The sequence below is a fragment of the Labrus bergylta genome, chromosome 3, assembly GCF_963930695.1.
Source record: "Labrus bergylta chromosome 3, fLabBer1.1, whole genome shotgun sequence".
NCBI lineage: Eukaryota > Metazoa > Chordata > Actinopteri > Labriformes > Labridae > Labrus > Labrus bergylta.
Genome location: NC_089197.1, coordinates 12,479,130 through 12,500,881, shown reverse-complemented (window position 1 = coordinate 12,500,881; position 21,752 = coordinate 12,479,130). Strand labels below are relative to the sequence as shown.

The following is a 21,752-nucleotide window of genomic DNA, read 5'->3' as shown; positions in this document are numbered from 1 at the left end:
GAAGGATTAAAGTCAAGATAAAGTCAACACTTGAGACAGATGCAGCGGAAGAGACGCGGGCATTCACATACAGTGCACACAAACCTTTAATTCCTGGGAGGTCAATGCTGGCGTGCTCATGAATTCCAATGCCGTTGCGGATGATTCGAAGAGATCCCTCCTTGAATGCACCTGAGCAAGTCACCAGCTGAAAACAGAAAGAAAGACGTAAAGACATGAGCTTGGGGCCAATAAGAAGGGTTTGATGTTGTTCACCTTTTTAAAGCACTGAAATGCAGCCAATCACTTTTCTCCAAATCATATTTGTAAATTGGAACTGTGTTTTTGCTCTCATCTGAGTAAAAAGTTTGATAAACAATGATTAGAAAGTCCGTCCTCTCCATCTTTTGCCTGCTCCACTTTTCAGAAAATATGTGCTCAAACAGGCTGTTTGGAGATTTTCCCTTTATGACATCACAAAGGGAAGTAACCCCTCCCCCAGGTTGGTGACACTCCCACAGCTAGGTGTTGTTCTTCCCTCTGAGTCTGCTTTCTCACTGTAAACAATAGGACATGGCGCGAGAAAGCCCAAGTCACCTAAGCCCTTCCAGAGGGGCGTGGTAGTCACAGCTCATTTACATTTAAAGCTACAGACACAGAAACAGTCTGTTTTGAGCAGGGCTGAAATAGAGGGGTTTATAGGCATGATCAAATACAGGATCAGAGTGAATTATTTTGGCAAGACACTTCAAAGACATGTTTTGGAGACCTCTGAGAGTTATTTAAACCAGTTAAAAAGGAGGATAATATGTGACTTTTAAAACACCATAAAATTATGTTAAGATTTACTTTTATTGATCCCCGCAAGGGGAAATTTCAGTTTTTACACTCTGTAAGTCATGAACACACACATATGCTGAAATATACATACACATGCACAAACAGGATCCTATGGACATGCACTAAGGGAGAGAAACCAGAGTGACGGGGCGGCCCACAGCAGGCACTCCTGAGCTGATGGTGGGGAGGGGGTTTGGTGCCTTGTGACAATAACATTCCTCATAGTTCTCACAAATTATTAATAGGTGGGTTGCTGAGTTTCAAGCAACACTGGCGTAAGGAGTGTGATGGAAAAAAAAAAATGTACAGCTAGTAAAATGATCAGTGAGGTTTAAAATACATGCTCAATTTGAGCTAACTTAGATGAGGTAAAAACAAAAGCCAAGAGTCCAAAGTCATCATCCTGTTATGTTTACACCAAAACACCAAGTCAAATTCCTTTTGTGTAAATGTATTTGGCAATAACTCATTTTTCTGACATTTTACAGAAACTTCTTTTTGGTCAAATTGAAGGATTTATCAATGTTTGGTTTTTTTCAAAAGGGCTGCGACTATGAATTGCTTTCATTTTCTGTTGATCTGCCATTTACTTTATCTACTGATTTTTTTCACTTTGTCTATAAAATTTCCACAAAAATAAAACATTTTGAAAAGGCCAAGCTGACCTATTCAAAATGTTTGATAACTTTAACTGTTTAAATTTAGTTTATGATTTTGTTATATGAACATTTTAACTATATTATAATCTAGCTGTAAATCTTCATACATTAGATGCTGGCACATTGAAACATTTGGTATTTATGATTAAAGGAAGTTTGAACAGAGTTAAAGTAAACTTCAGGCTCGATGAAAATGGATTAGACTGAAGCAATAAGTGCCTCAGCATGTGCTGTACTGACTGACAGAGCCGAGCTCCACCGCTCACAGAGCTGCGCAAAAAGTTCTCACAATGTGTTGCCCGAGAGCAGCAGCAGCCTCTTCCTTACTCTGCTGATTTTCATCGGCTGTATACTGGATTCAAATATATGCTGCTGAAAATCTCAGCCAGCACCCAAAAAACTCTTTTACTTGTTCATTGCATCCTCAGAACTCACACAGTGGATTGCCATTTTTCGCTGCTGGAAATGTAGCTAGTTTGCAATTCAAGCAACCTCAAACTATTTCAAATGATTGTATTCTGGTGCCGGGAGAAAATATGATTTTACAGCACTCCACAGAGACACAGAAAACTTTCATAACAACTGGGAGCATTTTTCATACTTTACACCTACCTGCATGAATAGGAGCAAGTTTAAGGATCAGTAACCAATCCCTAAAAAAGGACATATAAAAAATGTGCCACTTTAACTATCCTTAGAGATTGGCTTATTGCGGGAGCTCTTAGGGTTAGGGTCATTAGGTGTCGTAATAGTAGGATTATGTGGACCTCTAGGGTCAAAGCAGTCATTAGCAGCTCATTAATACTCACAGCTGACCCTGATCCAAGTTCAGGCAGTTTTAAATGTCATCTAATGTTTAAGTTAAGCTAGAAGTCACAGCAGAGGTCAGTGTCATAGCAGCAGCACTGTCAGTTGCAGTAATGCAGGATTTGTATATCCCTATCAGCTTATAGTAGAGCCTCTCTTAGATTGCCAGTTCAAACATGGCAACAGTGTTAACATCCGACGCCCTGAAGGTAAATAACTCTGGTGTCTGTGCAGTCTGACTGCAGAGCATCAGAATGTTATTCATCCATCCAGTCATGGTTCTCTAACAGGATTAATACCAGAGCCCATATAATCTCAGCCTCCACCACCTGCCACCCAAAAGCTTCATCCTAATGGAAATAACCATTGTGAGCCTGGCAACCCACCTAACTCCCGGGGCTTGTTCTCAAATGCCCTCACACTCTCAGTCACACTCTCTCAGGACTGTCTGAATCCTAACAGTCTGATAATATATTTTATTTGGGTATTTCTTGTTTATGCAGGTTTTTAATGATTCAGAAACCACAATGTGGCTTTCAGTTGCACATCTGTGATTGTAATAATTTGTGTAATATCTGGTAATATTTTGTCCTTCAGCTTGGGCATCAATCCTCTGCTGTATTAAATGTCTTGGAATTTGTCCGCACTAATTAACCAGGCCAAATTCTCAGTGGATTTTCAGCAAATGGCTCATTATTTGCACAATCGTTACTGTATTTAGGCCCGGGCCTCAAATGACTGAAATGAGCTGGAGTGTGTGTGTGTGTGTGTGTGTGTGTGTGTGTGTGTGTGTGTGTGTGTGTGTGTGTGTGTGTGTGTGTGTGTGTGTGAACACTGTCAGGGGCTGATTGTGTGCTGGTCCGTACCCAGACTGTGGCTCAGCGCTCGAGTGTACTGCTGCCTTTGGATCCACATCCAAGTACCCCGAGGCCTGGTGTCAAACCCTGCCAACAAAACCTTCTGTACTCTATCTTTCTGGTTACTGTTTCATCTTCCTCTGCCTCGCTGGTTCGACACAAGGAAAGACAAGACAATGTCATCATATAATGACGGGTTTTATCAAATATGTAGGGATGGATATCGTTAGGATTCTAGTGAGACCTACAACAACTTAGATACCGCTTATCTTTACTTATCAATAATGCTCATATTGATGATACTGTATCAGAGTTTTCAACACATAGACGACACCATGGCTGGCTGCCAAGATATATTTATGGCCGCACGAGTATAATTAATAAAAAAAAATTGGTTTATCCATTAAATCATCGTTTGTGAGAGAGACGCACACAAATGCGACGCTTGTTTTGCTAGAACATCTCATTTTAAAACTGTAGCTTCTTATTCTGTTGTTTTAATATTTTTCTGCAGCTGCAGTGATTGTAGTGATGCGCGTCGCATGAATCATCATCATTAAGCGCAGATCTCCTGATGTGATAACGGCATAACGAGTGAAACATTTCAAACCGCGAGTAATGTACATGAATCTGTGAATATTGTCATAGATACACAAAAAACAAAGCTGCAGAATGAGGCAAGGTGGGACAAGCTGGCAGGTGTGTGTGAGTGTGTCTATGGCTAAAGCCTTTTTCACATACGCACTCCTGAAACTTGTCAACCGTCAAGTGATGTAAAAAAAAAAAAAAAAGTGTGGAGTTGGCAGACTAAGCAACAGAGTCCGCTATACGACGCCATAATGAGAGTATTTGTCTTAATATCAATGCTATGTGTAGTTCAACAGAGTCACAATATAAACTAATAGTAATAGAAGATACTGGAGAACAGAAAACGTAATGCAGCCGTTTATTTACATGCACAGAGATCATAGCATTGGCATGCCGACAGTCTATGGTCGTGCACCAATCAATCACTCCCCCTTCTCCCACTCGCTCAAGCTGAATTCTCCTGATTATATCCTGCTGGGTTCTCACATCAGCTCACTCTGACATTCTGCAGAAAAAAATTCTAAGAGGCTGGCAGGTAAAGTCCAGATAAAGCCTGAGTGAAAAATGTGGCTGTTGGCTTTCTCACATGCAGCTCAACCTGAAGACTTCAGGAGTTCATGAGGAGTTTTCTGCAAGTGTGAAAGCCCTATAAGAGAATCTAAGGAGAACGGAGTAAAGATGAGCCGATGACGTTTGTTCACCAACTAAAATAAGTTAGATAATAAAGCACAATTCATATACAAACCTTACATTAACATCTAAGTTAAGCTTGTAAAAAAAAAAGGTTAGGACACCCCCCTGCCTCCAACTACAGCACCCGAGTACAGCGTGATACTATGGGAAACAGTGTGTGTATAATGGTGCATACATAGAGATGAAAAATGGAACAGTGTAAAAAATGTCACCATGAATGTGATATACTGTTTAATATTAAGCAAAGGCTGTTGCTACTTGACTGATGCTGTCTCCTGGATAATTTCGGAACATAAATTACAAGTGTTTCAAACAAAGGCTAGTCAGGGAAAATTTATTTTTTATTTAATTGACACTAGAAAATAAATCCTTTATACGTTTTTTTCCCCTTTAAAAATGACTCAGAATACAAAGTGTTCTACATCAGACGCATGGAAATAACTTCAGTAGTAAGAAGTGCATAAGATGATAGATTGTTGGGAAATATGCAGACACGGGGAATGAGTGAGACAAAGCCTTCACAGTCTGTTTAAAAGGCTGTAAAAACTATAAGAGGCCATAAAACGCACAGCAATCGGCCTTCTCGCATTGAAACAAGAAACTCAATCTAAGTTTGATCACTGCAAAGTCACTTCAGTGCAGTCCAGCTCAACCCTATTATTTTAGGAGACTGGAGTACAGGGCTCATGTTAATACCAGCAGGTATGCAGGGAACAAGAGAAGAGACTAGACTTAAAGTAACACTCATACAAGGAGCCACAAAGAGCTGTGTTTTTGATGTCAGCAAGAATCTCCTGAATACTTCGCACCCCGCTATTCTGGCCAGTGGCAAGTTTGTACAGTAGTATGTTGCGGCTTTAATTCTGCTGACAAAAACACTGTTAACACGACTGAAGAATGGGGCTACATCAGTGGTGTAAGCTCAGACTCCCTGAAGGCTGTGACACGGTGGAAGATAAAAAGAAACACAGACTGAGACTTTACCAAACCCTTTAAAGTGTATCCGTTGACTATTTAAAGGGTTTTTTGGTAATCACCATGGCAAGTCAACAGCCTCTAGAAAAAAGGAGGAACCGTCTATTCTATCTGGATGAATCTCTTTCAGCATTTAACTGAAGTATTACTTGTGTTGTGGATATCTCGTTCTGCTTGAGCAAAGAAATAAATAATTCTACTTCTGGTTCTTACCTGGCCCTGGCCTTGTCTCTCCAGGTCTACCACACACATGTCTACAATGGGCCCCAGGTTGGTGAATGTCTCCATCACTGCCACAAAGGAGCCTTGGTCATTGCTGTCCACGTTGAGCTGCAGAGAAAACAAAGAGATTCCTCTTTACAAATCCACAGCAGAGGAAGAGGTGATGTGGTGAACAGGAGTGAACTGTCGTTTTATATTTTATGTTGACTTATAAAACATATACAGAATCCATCTCAAACTAAGACAGAGTTCTACTTCCATGTATCACATCATTTTACATGCATAGAAAAAGGAGAGAACACTTGCATAGTTTAAAGACAAAATTTTAGAAAAGATCTCAAGTTTCCAATATGTAAGATATCTACTCAATCAAATGATAAAATGACCTCACTATATCATCAGACATTAAGGACACATGCTATGTTGAAGTGCTTCTCTGTCAACAATGCAGCAGCCATTATGTCCTTCTCATGAGTTTAGATTTCAAGTGCGGTATTGTTTTTGTTTTCTACCGGATTCTACCCGACCTACAAAGCCTTGGCATTTTTCTGATATGCTCCACGAGCAGAAATAAGGTAAAACCAGGATAAATATTGGAGATGAAGAGATAAGGGAGATAAAGTGAAGCCTCCTGCGACATGACATTCTGCGTGCACATCGGCTCGAGGGAGGAGGGGTCGGGGGTAGACAGCTTTCTTCAATGTTTTTAAATGGGGACTGCAGTACCCATTTTAAACGCTAGGTTATGAGTTACATAATTGGTTGTTTACCACATTGAGATAAGAAAAAAAAATCTTTAATCAAATGATTGTAGAAGGTGTGAAATAGTATCTTGCTGCTTACCTTCACCAACTGGGAGTCGCCCAGTCTGGAGCCCACAAAGACAACGCCGTTATCCAAGTAGGTCAAACACTCAGCGATGGAAGTCTGTCGTTGGAGGGACACAAAAACATCTTGGTATTAGCCACAATTACACAAGGGCTGCAGCTAAAATACAACATCTCATTTTCAGCAATGCTTAGGGTGATAACAGCAAACACTTTCTCATCCTAATAACTTTGATGGTCTCTAAGCTTTTTCTGCAGCACTTCCAACATGTTTGCTGAAATGTGCTGACAGGCTTTTTTAAAGAGAATAATGTAGCCCTTGGTATGAAATGGAATCTCTTAGTTAAACTCTTTTTGATCGTTGCTTTAAGAGTCATTATGAGGTTGACAAATGTGTTCAATATTTTGGTTTAAAACAAAATCCCTGCAGAATTAATAACATCTCCATCAGTCTCAGTAGTTAGTTGTTTTTTTAAGTAGATGTTATGATGCTAACTTGCTAATAGAGCTGCTTAGCATGCTGATGTGTGTTTCGCTCATGTTTTATTCAGCTGAGGTAACACTGCTCAGCTTCACAGAACCATTTTGAGGAAGTGAACTCTAAATCATGTTGATCAATGTGGAGAATACCTTTTTTGATTTATAGATTTCCCTTTAAGGTAGCCGTTCTTTAACATCAAATCTGCATTATTAAAACTATGTTTTCTGCACCTTACCACCTATGAATACTCTTTAACATTTAAACAATCTGAGAATACAAATAATCATTTAAAGGGACCCTCAGTCCTCAACAGATAATCAACTTAATACTCAGTTTTGTGTTCTCGGTCAATCGGCCCAAATATTCATCTGAGAGAAGTATATTTGTCATTATGAAATATTTAAGTAAAATTAACTTTATTTTTTGTAAAAAAAAAAAAAATTGATTTTTTGGACTCAATCAGTAATAGAAACCAAATTAACTGACAGAAAACTTGAAAATGGAAATGACACACTATTTACCTCCTGACTTTTTCAATTATCTGATCACAATAACAGAAAGATCACTGAGAGCACCCCTGTTCAGCTATACACACTCATATGAAGTCATAACAATGACCACATCACTTTCCCATTGTTCAAAATTTTAACTTTGGAGCGATCTTTAAAAATTTGTTATGAAAAGATATTTCAAATTCAGCCCCATCAGTGTGAACCAGGGCTTACACTCCACCATACTACTGATACACAGTGAAAACCAGTTTTACTGTCTGACATTTTAAAGCGGAGCTGCTGCTGCTGCTGCTGCTGCTGCTGCCTGTTGGCTAAGCAGACTGCACCAAACAATAAAGTTAAGACTGATTTGAAAAGCAATCTGTCTCTCGCTCAGCAGTCCTACTCTGCTTGATTGTTTCAAGCTCCGGCATCACTCTGCGGGCTCCACAGAAAGCGTTTTTACCTTTCCAAACTTGGCAAGTCATTAGAGGAACGGTGCCACAAGCCAAAAGCTGTGCACCTTCACCGTGGGATTTAGCTCCGAGCACAGTATTGACATACAGTGATTGTCTAAATCAACTTAAGAGGGATAAGTGACACGCTGGCAAGCACGCAACAAAGAGGTGGGATCATTTCTTCTCATCTTCTGTACAAGTGTAGACTGATGCAATAGCTCCTGTCAGGGCCATAAACCTTTAAACAGTCAGTCGTAACAAAAGGTGGGTAGTGAGGGGGAAAAGCATCAGGAGGAAATTCAGCGAGCAGCGGAGGAGGGGGGGGGGGTCGAGTCAGGTAAAGAGAAACAGATGCGAGAGGAAAGGCATGTGGACAATCAGTGACGACAGGAAGAGACAAAGAGAGAGACAGAGGAAGATTAATAGAGCACCTCTCCGAGCAGCTCCACGTGCAGGTCTTTGAGTGCCACCGTCCCGTCCATTAGCTCCTCCTTCTCCAACAGCAGCATAAACAGACGCCCCTCCATGTCGCCCAGCAGGTAGCGCGAGCCATTGGGGTCCACACGGTTGTGACATACGATGGTGCTTTGCTGCAAGACAGCAGAACAGAGCCAATCATTAAAAAAAAAAAAAACAGCATTGTGAAGGAGGTCCCTGAAGTAAACAAGTAGGAAATAGGACTTTTATATATATATATATATATAAAAATAAGTTGATTAGATATGTGCATGTTTAATTAAAGACACCGGGATCTGTCTTTACAATATTTGCTTTGTCTGCTCTTTTTATGGAAACATTCTCGCGGAGGAGATTCCCCCAGCGTACAGCTTAATCCCGACTCTCACAGCTTCAGACTCCTCAAATTCTGCCTGACAAGAAAAGTACAGATTAAACACGTCGGCCTGCCGTCCTGTCAGGAACCTGCATGCTACAAAAGCAGAAATCAAAGACTCATGCATGAAGAGAAGGACTCCAGGCTGTCCAGACGCTCTCGTTCTTTTGGCTCATACGATTTGAAAGTCAATTACAACTGTAATAATGCACACAGGGATTATACTGAAGACTTGTTTTACAATGCTTACAATTACAGCCTAATACAGGATTTGCAACTCATTTAGGTTTTCTTTCAATCTCATAAGACACTGACAGGTGCTTTCATTTGAACAAAATTAGATTGCATAATGAAACATTTTGTACATTTTAGTGACATGTCATTTTTCTGATTACTGAATAATGACCAAAACATGTACTGAGCGGGTATACACAACTAGACAAAACTTGCCAGAACTCAGAACAGAAGTCAACATCTCTTTGGTACTTTAGTATAGACTTATAATCTTAAAATGCCCTTTATCACTGAAACATCTGTCATTGTGTTTTTTTTTATTTTATTTTTTTATCTTCATGTTGAAAATGTCTTGAACGGGTGTCTCTAAACATGACAGTATCTTCACTCCAGCCCTATTCATGTTGTCAGTTCAAGGGGTGATATTTATACCTCTATAACTTCTTGCATTTAATATAAATGTCAAAGAATCATGATGGTGGGGACCAAGTCGTCCCATCTCTGTGCCTGCATTGGAGGTAAAAAGTAGGGCTGCAGATATTCCTCTATAGTCCTATTGGAATTTGTATGCTTTATCATTTTTAATATTCAAATAAAGTCGATTTTTTTTAAATGCAAGAATTAAGCAGGCTACTATTTACCCTATTTTCCCTTGCAGAACACATTAATGCCATGTGAAATCACAGACTGGTTCACCAACATTACGGGGCTTTGGAATCAATATAAAAGTACAAAGATGTAACGACAGCAGCGCTTCATTACAGCTCTGTTGAAAAGAGCTCCTGTTTTTATGCTGTTCCAGCGAGACAACAATCTTTTTTATTATTATTCTAGACTGGTTTGACAATAAAAGGAACTGAATTTTAATTGAACTGAAAAGAAGCTTGCTGCATGTCACACCATGACTCTCCAGACTTAATGCTCTGATCGATGCATGTTGGAGTGTTTCACCATGTCCAATTAAATATGTTCACCAAACAAAACTGCAGTCACTTGCAATGCAAACAACAACAGAACCTTTCTTCTTTTAACTTTCCACTTGAACAAAACTCCCTTTGGATAACATGAGAGTCTCACTCAGCCTGAAGTCATCGATAGACCTGGGCGGCCAAAAACAACAGGAGCCAAACCAGAGCAGGTGACACCAAGACACATTTTCTGACATCTTAGGCGCTTTAAAGTGTTCTTTTTTGTGGAGAGCCAAAGTCTCCCGTCTCCACAATAACTAAGATAAGCTGGCTAGAATAGTATTCATGATTGGAGTAGCATTAAAATCACGTAGCGTGACTGAGCTTTCCTTCAAAAGAAGGTATTGTTATTGTCTTCTGTAAGAGCCCCAGTCAATTTCTCACTTGATTGAACCTTTACAAAACTTATTTTCACAATCCGCCCGCCTCTGATATTGCTTACATCTTCTGTCAAACAGAGAATCCACTTTTGTTTTACCACCAGCCTCCAACGTGCCTCTCCACCGAATGGCAGCTAATTAGCTTGTTAGACTGAACAAGGGAAACCAGTGTGCTGGCCCACTTTACACCAGTCCCCAAAAAAAAAAAGAAAGAAAAAGGCTCATGAGTTCAGACATAGTGAGAGGAACTTCATGCAGGCAGAACGTTTGGTGTCTTACATTAGTTTTCCCCTTCTTTGCTCTAGAGTGACAATTTATTAATTAGCTGCCAAAAGTGTTGCCATAAATCAAAGGATATGCTTCTGTGTTTCCTTGACACTGCAAAAAAGAAGCGCTGAGTGTTTCAGATGAATGCTAATTTCACTTTAGGTGTGAAAAATAAATAAACATCTAAAATAAAAAAAAACTTCATCTTCATTTAGACTGAGGCTTCATTAGTCACACAGCAGCAACAGATGTCCCACTACATCTTCCCTCAAACATCTGCTCAGCAATGTCGGGCAATGCTTCTGCAAAAAAAATAAAAAAAACAGAGTTGTAACAGAGCCGAGACAGCTTGCAAGACAGGAGCACTGTAAGCTTTGCAGGCTGTTTGGGGCTTTTAAAGAACAAACTGATCAGCAGGACACATATGAGCTGCAGCCAATGATTAAAAAATAATAATAATAACAACGTACAATAATGTGAAGCTGCAATTCTATTTTTCATGATAGGGTCATTAACAATTTAGTGTTGCTGCTAGAAAACACTCAAGAGAAAGTAATGAAGCATGTAAAGACACTGATGTTCCTGCTATACTGAATATTGAAATAAATATTAACAAAGAACAGTTCTGACAAGAGAATCTGGAACAGGTTTTTTGAAAGACCACAGAGCGCCTTCTTATGGAGCATACCGGTTCACTTTTAAGCCATGAGGCAAAACCCAGGATAGCTTGAGCAGAATCACAAGAGACCCTCCCCCACCCCCCCACCAAAGAAGGTTTTTAATCTAAACGAAAATGACCACCTTTGAAATGACCCCGGGGACAATTAAAGTTTCTTGAATTGAATTGATATATAATACTCATGCAAGTGTCAATGAAATGCAGATTAAAAGGTCTAAAAATCACTGAAGAGTTGCTCATTTCATTACAACACAAAAACATAATTGACATTTATTTGAAGGCAGAGTCAATCCTGGCAGATCATCGTCATCCTTTGTCCAAGGAGTTGACGTTTCAGCCGTCAGGCCACAGACTCAGCCTGCCAGCATGTAGGACAAAGAGACTGAGGAGCTCATTTGTCCCTGCTGCCTTTGCCTTTTGAAACTAAAGACTAATCTGTTTTTTTAACGACTATATATATTGTCCATTGGACTTTTTGCTTCTTATTGTCCTTCCTTATGTTGTATGCTCATTGCTGGCTGTATTTATGTATTTTACTGCTGACTGCTAAACAAATCGCTCTCTCACAGCTTATGTTACATTTACCCATTCAAAAAGGCTTGACTCTATTAACCAGATATCATAATGATAAGTTGGCAACATAGCCAAAAACTGAAGACAACAAATTGATTTCATATAGTGACTCGCCGAGATTTTAAATGAGGAACTACGCCATCTGAACAATTTCCAGAGTGTATGAGGCCATGGCACCACAAGCAGTGGGACAGTAGGAGAACATTCTCTAATTATAGGAGCAGGATGCTGCTGAGGAGCTCCTCTGGGCCCTGAGCTTTGTTAAATAAGAGCAGAGCGGTGCAGGCTCCGACTTCATCTCGTTAAGATAACACTAAAGGCGATGGTGTATGGGGAGCTAAAGTCATCATCACGGCTTGAATGAACCTGCCTTTAAATGCTATTTCAACATTAATCACGGGGTTCATAACAAATTAAGTCCAAAGTGTAAACCTCAGGGTGTCCTGAGTGCAGCGAAGTATGATTATGTTCACGTAGGGAAAGGCTTCTGATGACAGACTGTTTTATTAGACTACATTTGATCAAATAGCTTTGCATTTGGGACTTCATTTCCTATTAAACCTTCTTTTAACTTGACTAATTTGGAAACTCTTCTTCTACCATTTTTCATATCAACTGTGTTTCAAATTAAATCTCAAACAGTCCTAATGACTGTTATGGGACGTCTCAGAAATTGGACTCCTAATAGTTACAAAACAGAAACATTCATTGATCCCATAATAGAATGATCTCCCTATGAAAATAAAGTGTTAGCCGACCCGACATATTCTGCATTGCAGATATGTATATATATATATATATATCACATAATGCAACTGAGATTTTAAAAAATACATTATTTTCTTGAGCCTGGAGGATGATGAAATATCTAAAGCTGCAGGGCTTCAAAAGCAGTTATAAATGTTTTACCTTGATTGTAGGTGGTGCAATGGCCAAGTATTTATCTCCATTGTGGTAGGTGATGGACTCTTGTCCTATGATTATAGCGCCCCCAAATGGCTCTGGCACTAAAATACAAGCGAAGAGGTGAAAGAGTCAGTGGCAAAGCTTTGTAATATCAGACACAGACAGGTTTAAGGCTCTTACACAAAAATACATTTAAGAAGTACTGCCACAGAGAATTATGTAATTATTTACAGTCTTTTTTATTCATCAGTTGACTCATTAGATTGTCTTACCACAGACCTGACTGTACTATAAATCAATCATAGAAGGAGGATTCGAGAGACAAATCAAGCATCAAACATGGCAGTGTTTTCCAAAGTGTAGTCTGCTGTGCTGTGGTTGAATTTCTTTAAATAACCAAGCCTGTCTGACTTTATTCATTTCAACGTGAGAATTGTCAGACAATTTGGTCAATCTCACACAAAGAGCCTGTTCTAGTCTGACTTGTGAAAAAATTGTAAAGATTTGGAGAGCTTTTTTTTTTCTGTGTATAACTTATACTGGAGTTGCTAAGTAGCCACGGCTAGAAACCTGCATGCCTGGCATCTACTTTGTATTTTACATATGAAGCAATGTTCACTGCATGTGTCCCTGTTAAATAAACAAATCAAAATATTACATCTGAGTAATGTACACAGTGTCCGCTCTAATTACCTGGGATGACCATGGATGCCTCGGCCTCCACATTCTCCTGTTTCCAGGGACCCTTGCTGAACTCCTTCTCCCTCAGAGAAACCTCGTAGGTCTTCACATGGCGCCCCTGTGGGTCCTACAATACAAACCAGACGTTAAATATTGAAAATGCCTCCAATGAGAACAGTAGGACGTTGAGTTGGAAGTTTATTCTTATTTACAGGTTCCCTGAAGAGTTTAAGACCTCTCGTAAAGCTACCCTATTCCATTGATCAACAGGTGATCACAACACACCAAGATGTAAACAAAACAAATGAGACTTGGCAAATGTTTCACAAAGAAGGGACATTCATGAGACATTCTGTCAGAGCTAGAGGACACACACAACCAAAAACTGAATGTTTACATGACTTCTGGTTGAGAGCAGGAAAACCCTACATTATACACGTGCCAGCACAATCTGTCCCGCTCCTCTTACACAGACACACTCCCTCATCCAATCAGCGCTCGTCCTGCCTCAGTACCTGGTAGATGAAGCAGACGGTCGGGGCCTGACAGCCGTAAAGAAAGTGAACATCGATGACCTGCAGCTCCTCCAGTCTGATGTTAAAGGCTTTCAGCTCGCGGTTGTCGCGGTCCAATGGGATCACCTTGAACAACCCGTCGTAAAGCCGCAGGCCAATCATGCGGCATTCTGGGTCAACGATGCCAATAATACCCGTCTCTGATGGGCGCCCAATACGATCCTGCAAAAGAGCATTTGTTCTCTGACTGCTTTTGACACTTTATGGATCAAATTCTAATGATACTGTGCACAGCATTTAACAGTATTCAGACAGTCTAGACGCGCCTGACCGTATTTAGAAAGTCGTTATAAAGTTTGATTAATGAAGGTCTTAAGAGTGCAACAAAGTTCATGAGAGAAGCTCAAAATACACATTTCTTCATGTAAACAAATCATCTTAAACTAAATGTCTGTTTAACTAGTAGATATCTAAATAAAGGTCATTTCACAAACCACTTTTTTTTTTCTCACCAACCTGGACATTGCCGTGTGCACGGGTGATGATGTCAATGCTCTCGCCGTTCTGTTTGTACTCTAGGATGCAGGCGTTGTACTTGGATGTGAGAATGAACAGGAGATCTTTGCTCTCACCCTGAATAAATGTCAGAAGACAACACAGTCATCACAGAGCAAACATGAAAGGGGCCTGTGGTCAATTTAATTAAACTGGCTTATTACAACAACAGCAGCAGCAGCAGCACTGATCAGACATGAGGGACCAGTTTCACAAAAACTGGACCGGATCTATCTCTTTATGACTATGAGGAAATCTGGTTGGAAATGAATTCTGGGTATATCAAGACTTTTTACAAGCCATAAAACATGGTCACCTTGAAAATGTAACTTTATGAATTCCGTCAACAAATCCTATGACCACCCAGGACGGGATCAAGACTCCTTGATCAACACTGTCTTCCTCACTTCATGACTCTTTACCCTCAAGACTCTCCAAACATTGCAGGAAAACCACATAGTCTGACCCTTTTTGTCACTTGGTGCAGCTGATCAGCAAGTTCCCCTGATAGTTACACTGGTGCTCTAAGTTTGCCTGAAGTAAGAGTTTGAAAGCTTCTGGCTTGTAATAAGTTTGTCTTTATTTACCAGGAAATGGTTAACTTACATAAGATTAAGAACATCTAAAATATCTTTGTGAAACAGGCCCCTGATTTCCTCAGAGCATAAATAGCAGAAACAGACTTGACCCGTTCGTGACTATAATAAATTATCCGTAGTTGGACAAACTTGGAAGATGGTCTCCTGATCAAAACATGCATGCATGTAAAAATGACCCCTGAAAATAAGAAAAGACTAAGAAATAAAAGAGACAAATCTATGTACATGAGGGTTAAATTGGGTCGGTGCTGTCCACATGTTCAACAATAACATATACAATACATAATATTGTATGAAGAAAAATCAATAATCTGTGGTAAACTGAAAAAGATTTTATTGTAAATTCAAAATAAAGTCACAGTAAAGTCATTTTCGGTGTACCACGAGTTCTTGATCTTTTTTTCATTGTATGTTCCAGCAGCTGAGCTGCAGCTGAAAACATAGGTAGGTTGTGCACAGCGTGCCCCGGTGGTCTTTTGCATAATATTGTATATTTGGACATTTTCGTATGTCATTATAATTACCGGTACAAACAAAATGTAAAATGTTGTATAGTGTTTGTGGAGGACAAAGGCCACTAGTTTGTCTGCTTTGTAATGTCTTGATTTTACAAGTGAATACTACAACATCAACACATGATGATTTGACTCAGATCCTTTATCACTACCTGTAACTTTAAGTCAGCTGGTAAGCTCTGGGTGGAGTCAAACCATCAAGGCAGCTGCCATGTATTGAAATCTCTTCTTATTGTGAGCAGGACCAAAGTCGGTCTGATCATTATATCAAAGCCACTAAAATGACACCATGGCTGGGTAAAGCAGTCTAGTTTCATCAATAAGTAAGGTCTTTTTAACCTGCTCTTTTGTAATGTTAACAGACAAAGAGTAAGGTATTTTACCTGCTTTTTGTAAAGTGTCTTGAGATAACACTTGTTATGAGTTGACGCTATACAAATAAAAATTGACTGATTGATTGATGTGTATGCAACCCTCTTAGCAAGTTAAAGGATGTTGGGTTGTGGTATTTGAAAGATCTCTCTCTCTTAGAATCAACATTTTGTTAAATTGTATTTTATTCAACTTTTTAAAACACTAATTTTTAACTTAAAATATCCTACAAATGTATCTTAACACATTCATTCACAAGTTTAATTCCTTTTAATTTCCTTTTTGAGGGAATAAAGTTAAATTTAAAACGACTAGAGCAAGGAAGAAGAGCCTTACAGATCACACTTAGTTTTATTCACTGCCTGAAGTATTTCTCAGGACTTTAAGGGGGCGGACAGAGCAGGGGATTGTCTCACCTTCAGTTATATGTTATTTCGAGTTTGACAAATGGTATGAAGAAGATTTACTATCCTTGCACAAATACATTAGAATCCATGACAACCCTCAAATCACTTAGCCCTGAAAAATAAAAACATAATTCCACCCCTAATTTTAAAACTCTCTGGAATAGAATATTTTCTGACTCTGTGTGAAATAAAAGCAAAGAAACACATCCACCAGTGTAACAAAAGTTACCCAGTGTTTAAGACACAAACAAACTTACCTTTGGCCTGAACAGCTCCATGACGGCGATCTTTCCATACATGCCCACCTCCTTGACGGGCCTAAGCCCCTCTGCTGTGACCACATAGATCTCCAAACGTGTGTTTTTAGCTATGAGCAGATTGAGGTCCTCTGCAGAGGTGAAGTGACCTGTGGAGACACCAGAATTCAAAACATGTTCATCATACTGAATGAGCGGAGCAGTAAAATGTTTGGTGTGGATTTCATATCATGTCAATTTGGACAAATAAATGTTCTTCTAGTAAGGCAGACAGAGAAGCTTTTTTTAAAGGAATATTGATTCAGACAGAGAGAATGTGATAATGTGGTTATGTTACAATGGTGTAATTACTATGAAGGCAGGGGCGGAAAGTAAACCTGACAGTAACAGTAGTTTTTAAAATCAGGAATTTTACTTTAACTTTAGGTTAGAGGTGGGCGATATGGGAAAAATATCATATCACAATTTCTTTCATATTGATCTTTAGACAAATTTGTAAGTTACTGACCAGTTCAACCAAACTTATTTCCCTGTATAATGTTTTTAAATCCACAAAAACTGTGCTGACAAGTTTAATCTATTTGAAAAACATCTTTGTAGGAGGTCTGGTGGTCTCTCACCCAGAACATCTTTAGCAACAGAAATGTCTTTCCCTCGATTTGATCGATATTTATGCACAATTTGAAGGTTTTCCTCACCACTTGTGAGGAACTAATTATGATTTAGTTATGTGTCCTCTTTTTGTGTTCATCAGGAACATTTTCACACAGTGATGCATTCATTTAAAAACATGTAGACTTCGAGTTCTTGTGTTTCTGTTTCTGTGTTTCATTTAGCCCTGCAGAGTTCTATACCTGCAGCCTTTGTTGTTTTTTTATGACATCGTTGGACTATCTTTAGTTTAGTTTATATATAATCAAACATTATACAGAATGTGTTCATTCTGCGACACATGATCAAAGTAAGTTTTACTGACAGACGAGTTTAATACATAGAGGGGGCGGGACATTGTTGATTGACAGACAGACAGTCACCATGGTTACTCACTTTCACCTGCTGCTTTGTAACGTCATTTAGTGTAATCCCTATAAATTCAGTTATCACAACAGGTGAGGTTCGGGTGGAGAGGCTTGATAGTAACTTTTAAAAACCGAGAGAGAGCAGAAAACACCGACAGCAACATTTTAAACACCGTGGTTATATCTCTAATCACTGTCTGACTGTCTCCGCTCTGTCTCTCTGCAGACTGTGAACGTCTCTCCGGCTCATTAAACGGTTTCTTGTGTCGCTATCCGAGATGTAAACTTAACTGTGCAAACTATGCGGATAAGTTAACTGTTGCTCATGCCGTGACGGTTTGGAAAAATATCAGAGCAGCTGCATATAACCAGGATGGAGTTGTTTTTGTGGACTTTACTTTTAAGTTTCATTTTCGTTTTCACCGCTGCGGAGCAAAAAAGGAGGGGGAGAGACGCGTCTGTGTGGGAGCATAAACTGCAGCATGATAGAATAAATACATTAGCCCGGTTCTACGATCTCTCTGCTTTGGCAGATCGTCAGCACGTTAAAATCCTTCACGATCTAAGATTGTTATATCGCCCACCACTACTTTAGGTAAGTTTTGGGTAATTATTGTACTTTGTTACATTTATAAAAACATTCATTAATGAGCAAAAGGAAGAAAAAAAAACTAAAAATGCTCTAAGGAGATCCAAGCTTTCCTACGTGAAACTGACCACCTGATTTACTTATAGGTACCATATGATGGCACCTTCTCAAATTCTTGTGTAGATTTTGCACTTAGCAGAAAGGAGAGACGATATTTTCCCTTTGCTAGAGTACAATTATCGAACAGTAGTTTTACTTGTACTTAAGTACAGTTGAATCAAAGTAACTTTATTGTTACATGAGTACAATGTTCTTTTACTATTTCCATTCCATTATGAAGGTAATAAAATCATCCACCTTGTGAAATAAAGGGGGAAAGAGGCAGGCATTTTAGTTGCCGTCATTACATATCTAGACGTTTCAAAATGACATTTTCAGTAACTGCAGGGCAAGACTTATCATCCCAACCCCTGGACAGTTACAATTCTCCAATTCACTTAGCAGACGCTTTTATCCAAAGCGACGTACATCAGAGAGTAAGTACAACACAAGCAAGGATCTCGAAAAAAAGGGAACGAACGATCAGCTTTGAGTCCGATTGGACACACAGGTGCTGACAGGAAGTGACCAGAGGCAAAGCACAACATTGACAGCAGTTCTCTCTAATCAGTATAGAAACCAGCTTATAAGTCGTCGTTATCAAACAAAAACAATCGTCACAACCATCATCATCATCATCAATGATATCAAGACCAGCAACATTAAGTTAGTAGGTGTTCATGAAAGAGCTGGGACAATTCACTCTGACTTTGTGCAATAATAATGTTACATTAATGTTATATTATGTTTATCAAACCACTGTGCAATAACATGTGTTACACTGAATATTACAGACTACACTTTTTTCAAATAGAAGTAGTGATCTATTTTTTTTAATAGCTATTTTTTTGTACATTCTTCATTTTTCTTTTTATATTTAAATTGTACTGTGTTCACTTTTTGTCTGCAACCTTTGCTCTTAGCTGCTGTAACAATGTAAATTTCCCCATTGTGGGATAAATAAAGGATTATCTTATCTTATGCTTTTTCTTAAAGTTGCATGATTTAATAAAACCACATTAAAGGTGCACTATGAAGGTAGAGATATGTGTAAGTTGGTGAAATGTACAGATTCGGTTGTATATATTCATAACTCTAAACACAAACTGTCCTCAGATGGAAATGTAGTCCCTGTAACTCTGTTTGTAGATAAAATACTACATGAGAAGTTCAGGTGGTGGGCCGCAAACAGTGAAAGTGTAACTCTCCTGGTAGCTTTTAAGATCCAGACAGTGCTCCAGGAACCTGTTTTTCCTTTGAATAAAGTTTGTGTATTTAGTTCAGAAAATAAAGCATAGAATTGTTTCAATTCTCCAACTTTCACCACCAAATCTACACAGTGCACCTTCAAACATCAGTATGTTTACAGACCCTTCATGTGTAGCCAACATGCATCAGATCAAACGTCGACACTGGCTTTTCATGAAGTTTAAAAAGTGGGTAATTTTACGGAGTCAATACTTTGTAAATATATATCCCCTTGTGATTTGAACAGTATTGAAAAGCTATGATTGATATTTTCAGATTAAAAAAAACAATCGCATTTTGATCTGTAGCCATCAAACTGTGATCATAAACAGATAACGTTGAATATCAAAGAGCATCGTATCTGCCTTCTGCACAGGTTTGATTTTAACACATTTAACACGGTCCTGTGTTACTCATAAGTGTGTGTCCACTCTCAACATTTGACTTGAGCAAAACAAAAGCTAAGCTTAGCCACAGGCCCGTGTGGAGCAGCGCGGGAGCTCCGTTAGCACGCAGGTTTGACAAAACGCTTCATCTCTGCACAACTGCAAAGAAACAACAACAACAGCGTCATCTTTACCTGTGATGCAGGCGTTGACTGCGGTGGGTTTCTGGGCTGTTACCACGTAGTTGTACGACATCTTTGACAACAACAAAACACAAACACCAGAGAAGTGTTTTAATCCCACAAAACTGACAAAATCATTGAAAATATAACTCCCGGATGTAGTTAGCTGAGCCGTTTAGAGCATAGCACGACGACGAGAACGGAGGACACGAGACTTTAGGTGTGAGCGCCCCCTGTGGCGCGGAGGCATTATTATGTTTTATTATTATTTTTATTTTATTTATTTATTGCACAAAAAAACATAAACATAATAGATCAATAGAAAAACTATGGAAGCCCAGTTAAAAAATAAAAATGAAAATAATAAAGTCATAATAAGGAGATAAAAAGTCAAAATTATTACATAAAAAGTCGAAATTATGAGATATAAAGTCGAAATTATGTGATATAAAGTTGAAATTATGAAATATAAAGTCATAATAATGACATAATTCAAAATAATGAGATAAAAATTTGAAATTATGAGACTATTATTTTCTTTTTTTTACTGGCGGAAATGGGCTTCCATAAAAAACAGACAGCACATAATGATTAGTTAATTAACAAACTATAAATTTTGAAAGAAATGTGCTGGAGGAGCCAAATAAACCCAGAGGGGCTTGTCGAGTGGCCCTCCTATTTGTCCCCAGGGTGGGCAATTCAAGGCCACACAGAGCAGTAAATTAACAACAGTGCAAGAACGAAACATTTTAACCTAAATATAAAGTGTCAATTTAAATACAACTTAAAGCTTAGACTTAACTTAAAAAATACAAAATATAAAAGAGTAGATATAAGTGGACAGTGATCGGACTAACAGATGAAAACAGATGTAACCAGAACTATGTGCAGTAGTGACCAGATGTAAACAGAACAATGTGCAGTAAACGAGAAATAAATATATATATACAGAGCTATGTGCAAGTAGGCTAAATACTAAATACTAAATGATAAGTTAAAGGTGCATGGTGAATAATGGAACAACAGAACTAATATAAACAATATAACTGTAAAGGTAAAATGAGATAAATAAAGTGGTCGTAGTGCAATGATGGATAAGAAACAAGTTGCTTATACATGTTCTGCCTACAACTTAATTACAACATGAGTATATCAATTTACTCTTAATAGTAATAATAATGATAATAATAATACATTAGACTTATAGAGCACTTTTTTGAATATTAAAAGAAATTAAATTCATTCGACATCATTGTTGATCCATCATGAAAGGTTCCACTGAGAGCAGTGACCCCTGCTGCCCCTTTAGTGTAACTACAGAGGAGCTCAAAGTTTAATATACTGAAAACAGTGGCAGGAAGAGACAGGGAGAAATTCTGTGGATTTCTTGAATACAGATTTAAATCGGTAGAACAGCGTTTTTAGTCGACCTTAAAATTGTAAAATTGCAGCGGTGCTGTCTGTCTGTTGTAAATAGCAAAGAATAAGATGTTTATTAGATTTTAAACAACTTTGATATGTTGTTGTTATCTTGTTCCGTTCTTCTCTGTCTTAAGAACTCGTATCTTTGATTTCTAATTTATTTTTCTACTATGGCCCGAAATGTTTTTAA

General features: G+C 38.7%; 1 protein-coding gene across 1 annotated transcript in view; it reads right to left on the bottom strand.

Annotated features, from left to right (window-relative positions):
• The window catches only part of ddb1 (damage-specific DNA binding protein 1), a 56,043-nt gene extending 35,725 nt beyond the window's left edge, over nucleotides 1-20,318 (bottom strand). Inside the window, exons 1-10 of the mRNA XM_065952700.1 lie at nucleotides 20,153-20,318; nucleotides 16,618-16,766; nucleotides 14,429-14,545; nucleotides 13,913-14,134; nucleotides 13,410-13,524; nucleotides 12,720-12,817; nucleotides 8,309-8,467; nucleotides 6,464-6,547; nucleotides 5,612-5,728; nucleotides 85-187 (exon numbers count right to left, since the gene is read on the bottom strand). Of these exons, the coding sequence (XP_065808772.1) occupies nucleotides 85-187; nucleotides 5,612-5,728; nucleotides 6,464-6,547; nucleotides 8,309-8,467; nucleotides 12,720-12,817; nucleotides 13,410-13,524; nucleotides 13,913-14,134; nucleotides 14,429-14,545; nucleotides 16,618-16,766; nucleotides 20,153-20,213 (1,225 nt within the window). The 5' untranslated portion in view covers nucleotides 20,214-20,318. The remainder of the gene's footprint in view (nucleotides 1-84; nucleotides 188-5,611; nucleotides 5,729-6,463; nucleotides 6,548-8,308; nucleotides 8,468-12,719; nucleotides 12,818-13,409; nucleotides 13,525-13,912; nucleotides 14,135-14,428; nucleotides 14,546-16,617; nucleotides 16,767-20,152) is intronic.
• Nucleotides 20,319-21,752: the final 1,434 nt, after the last annotated feature.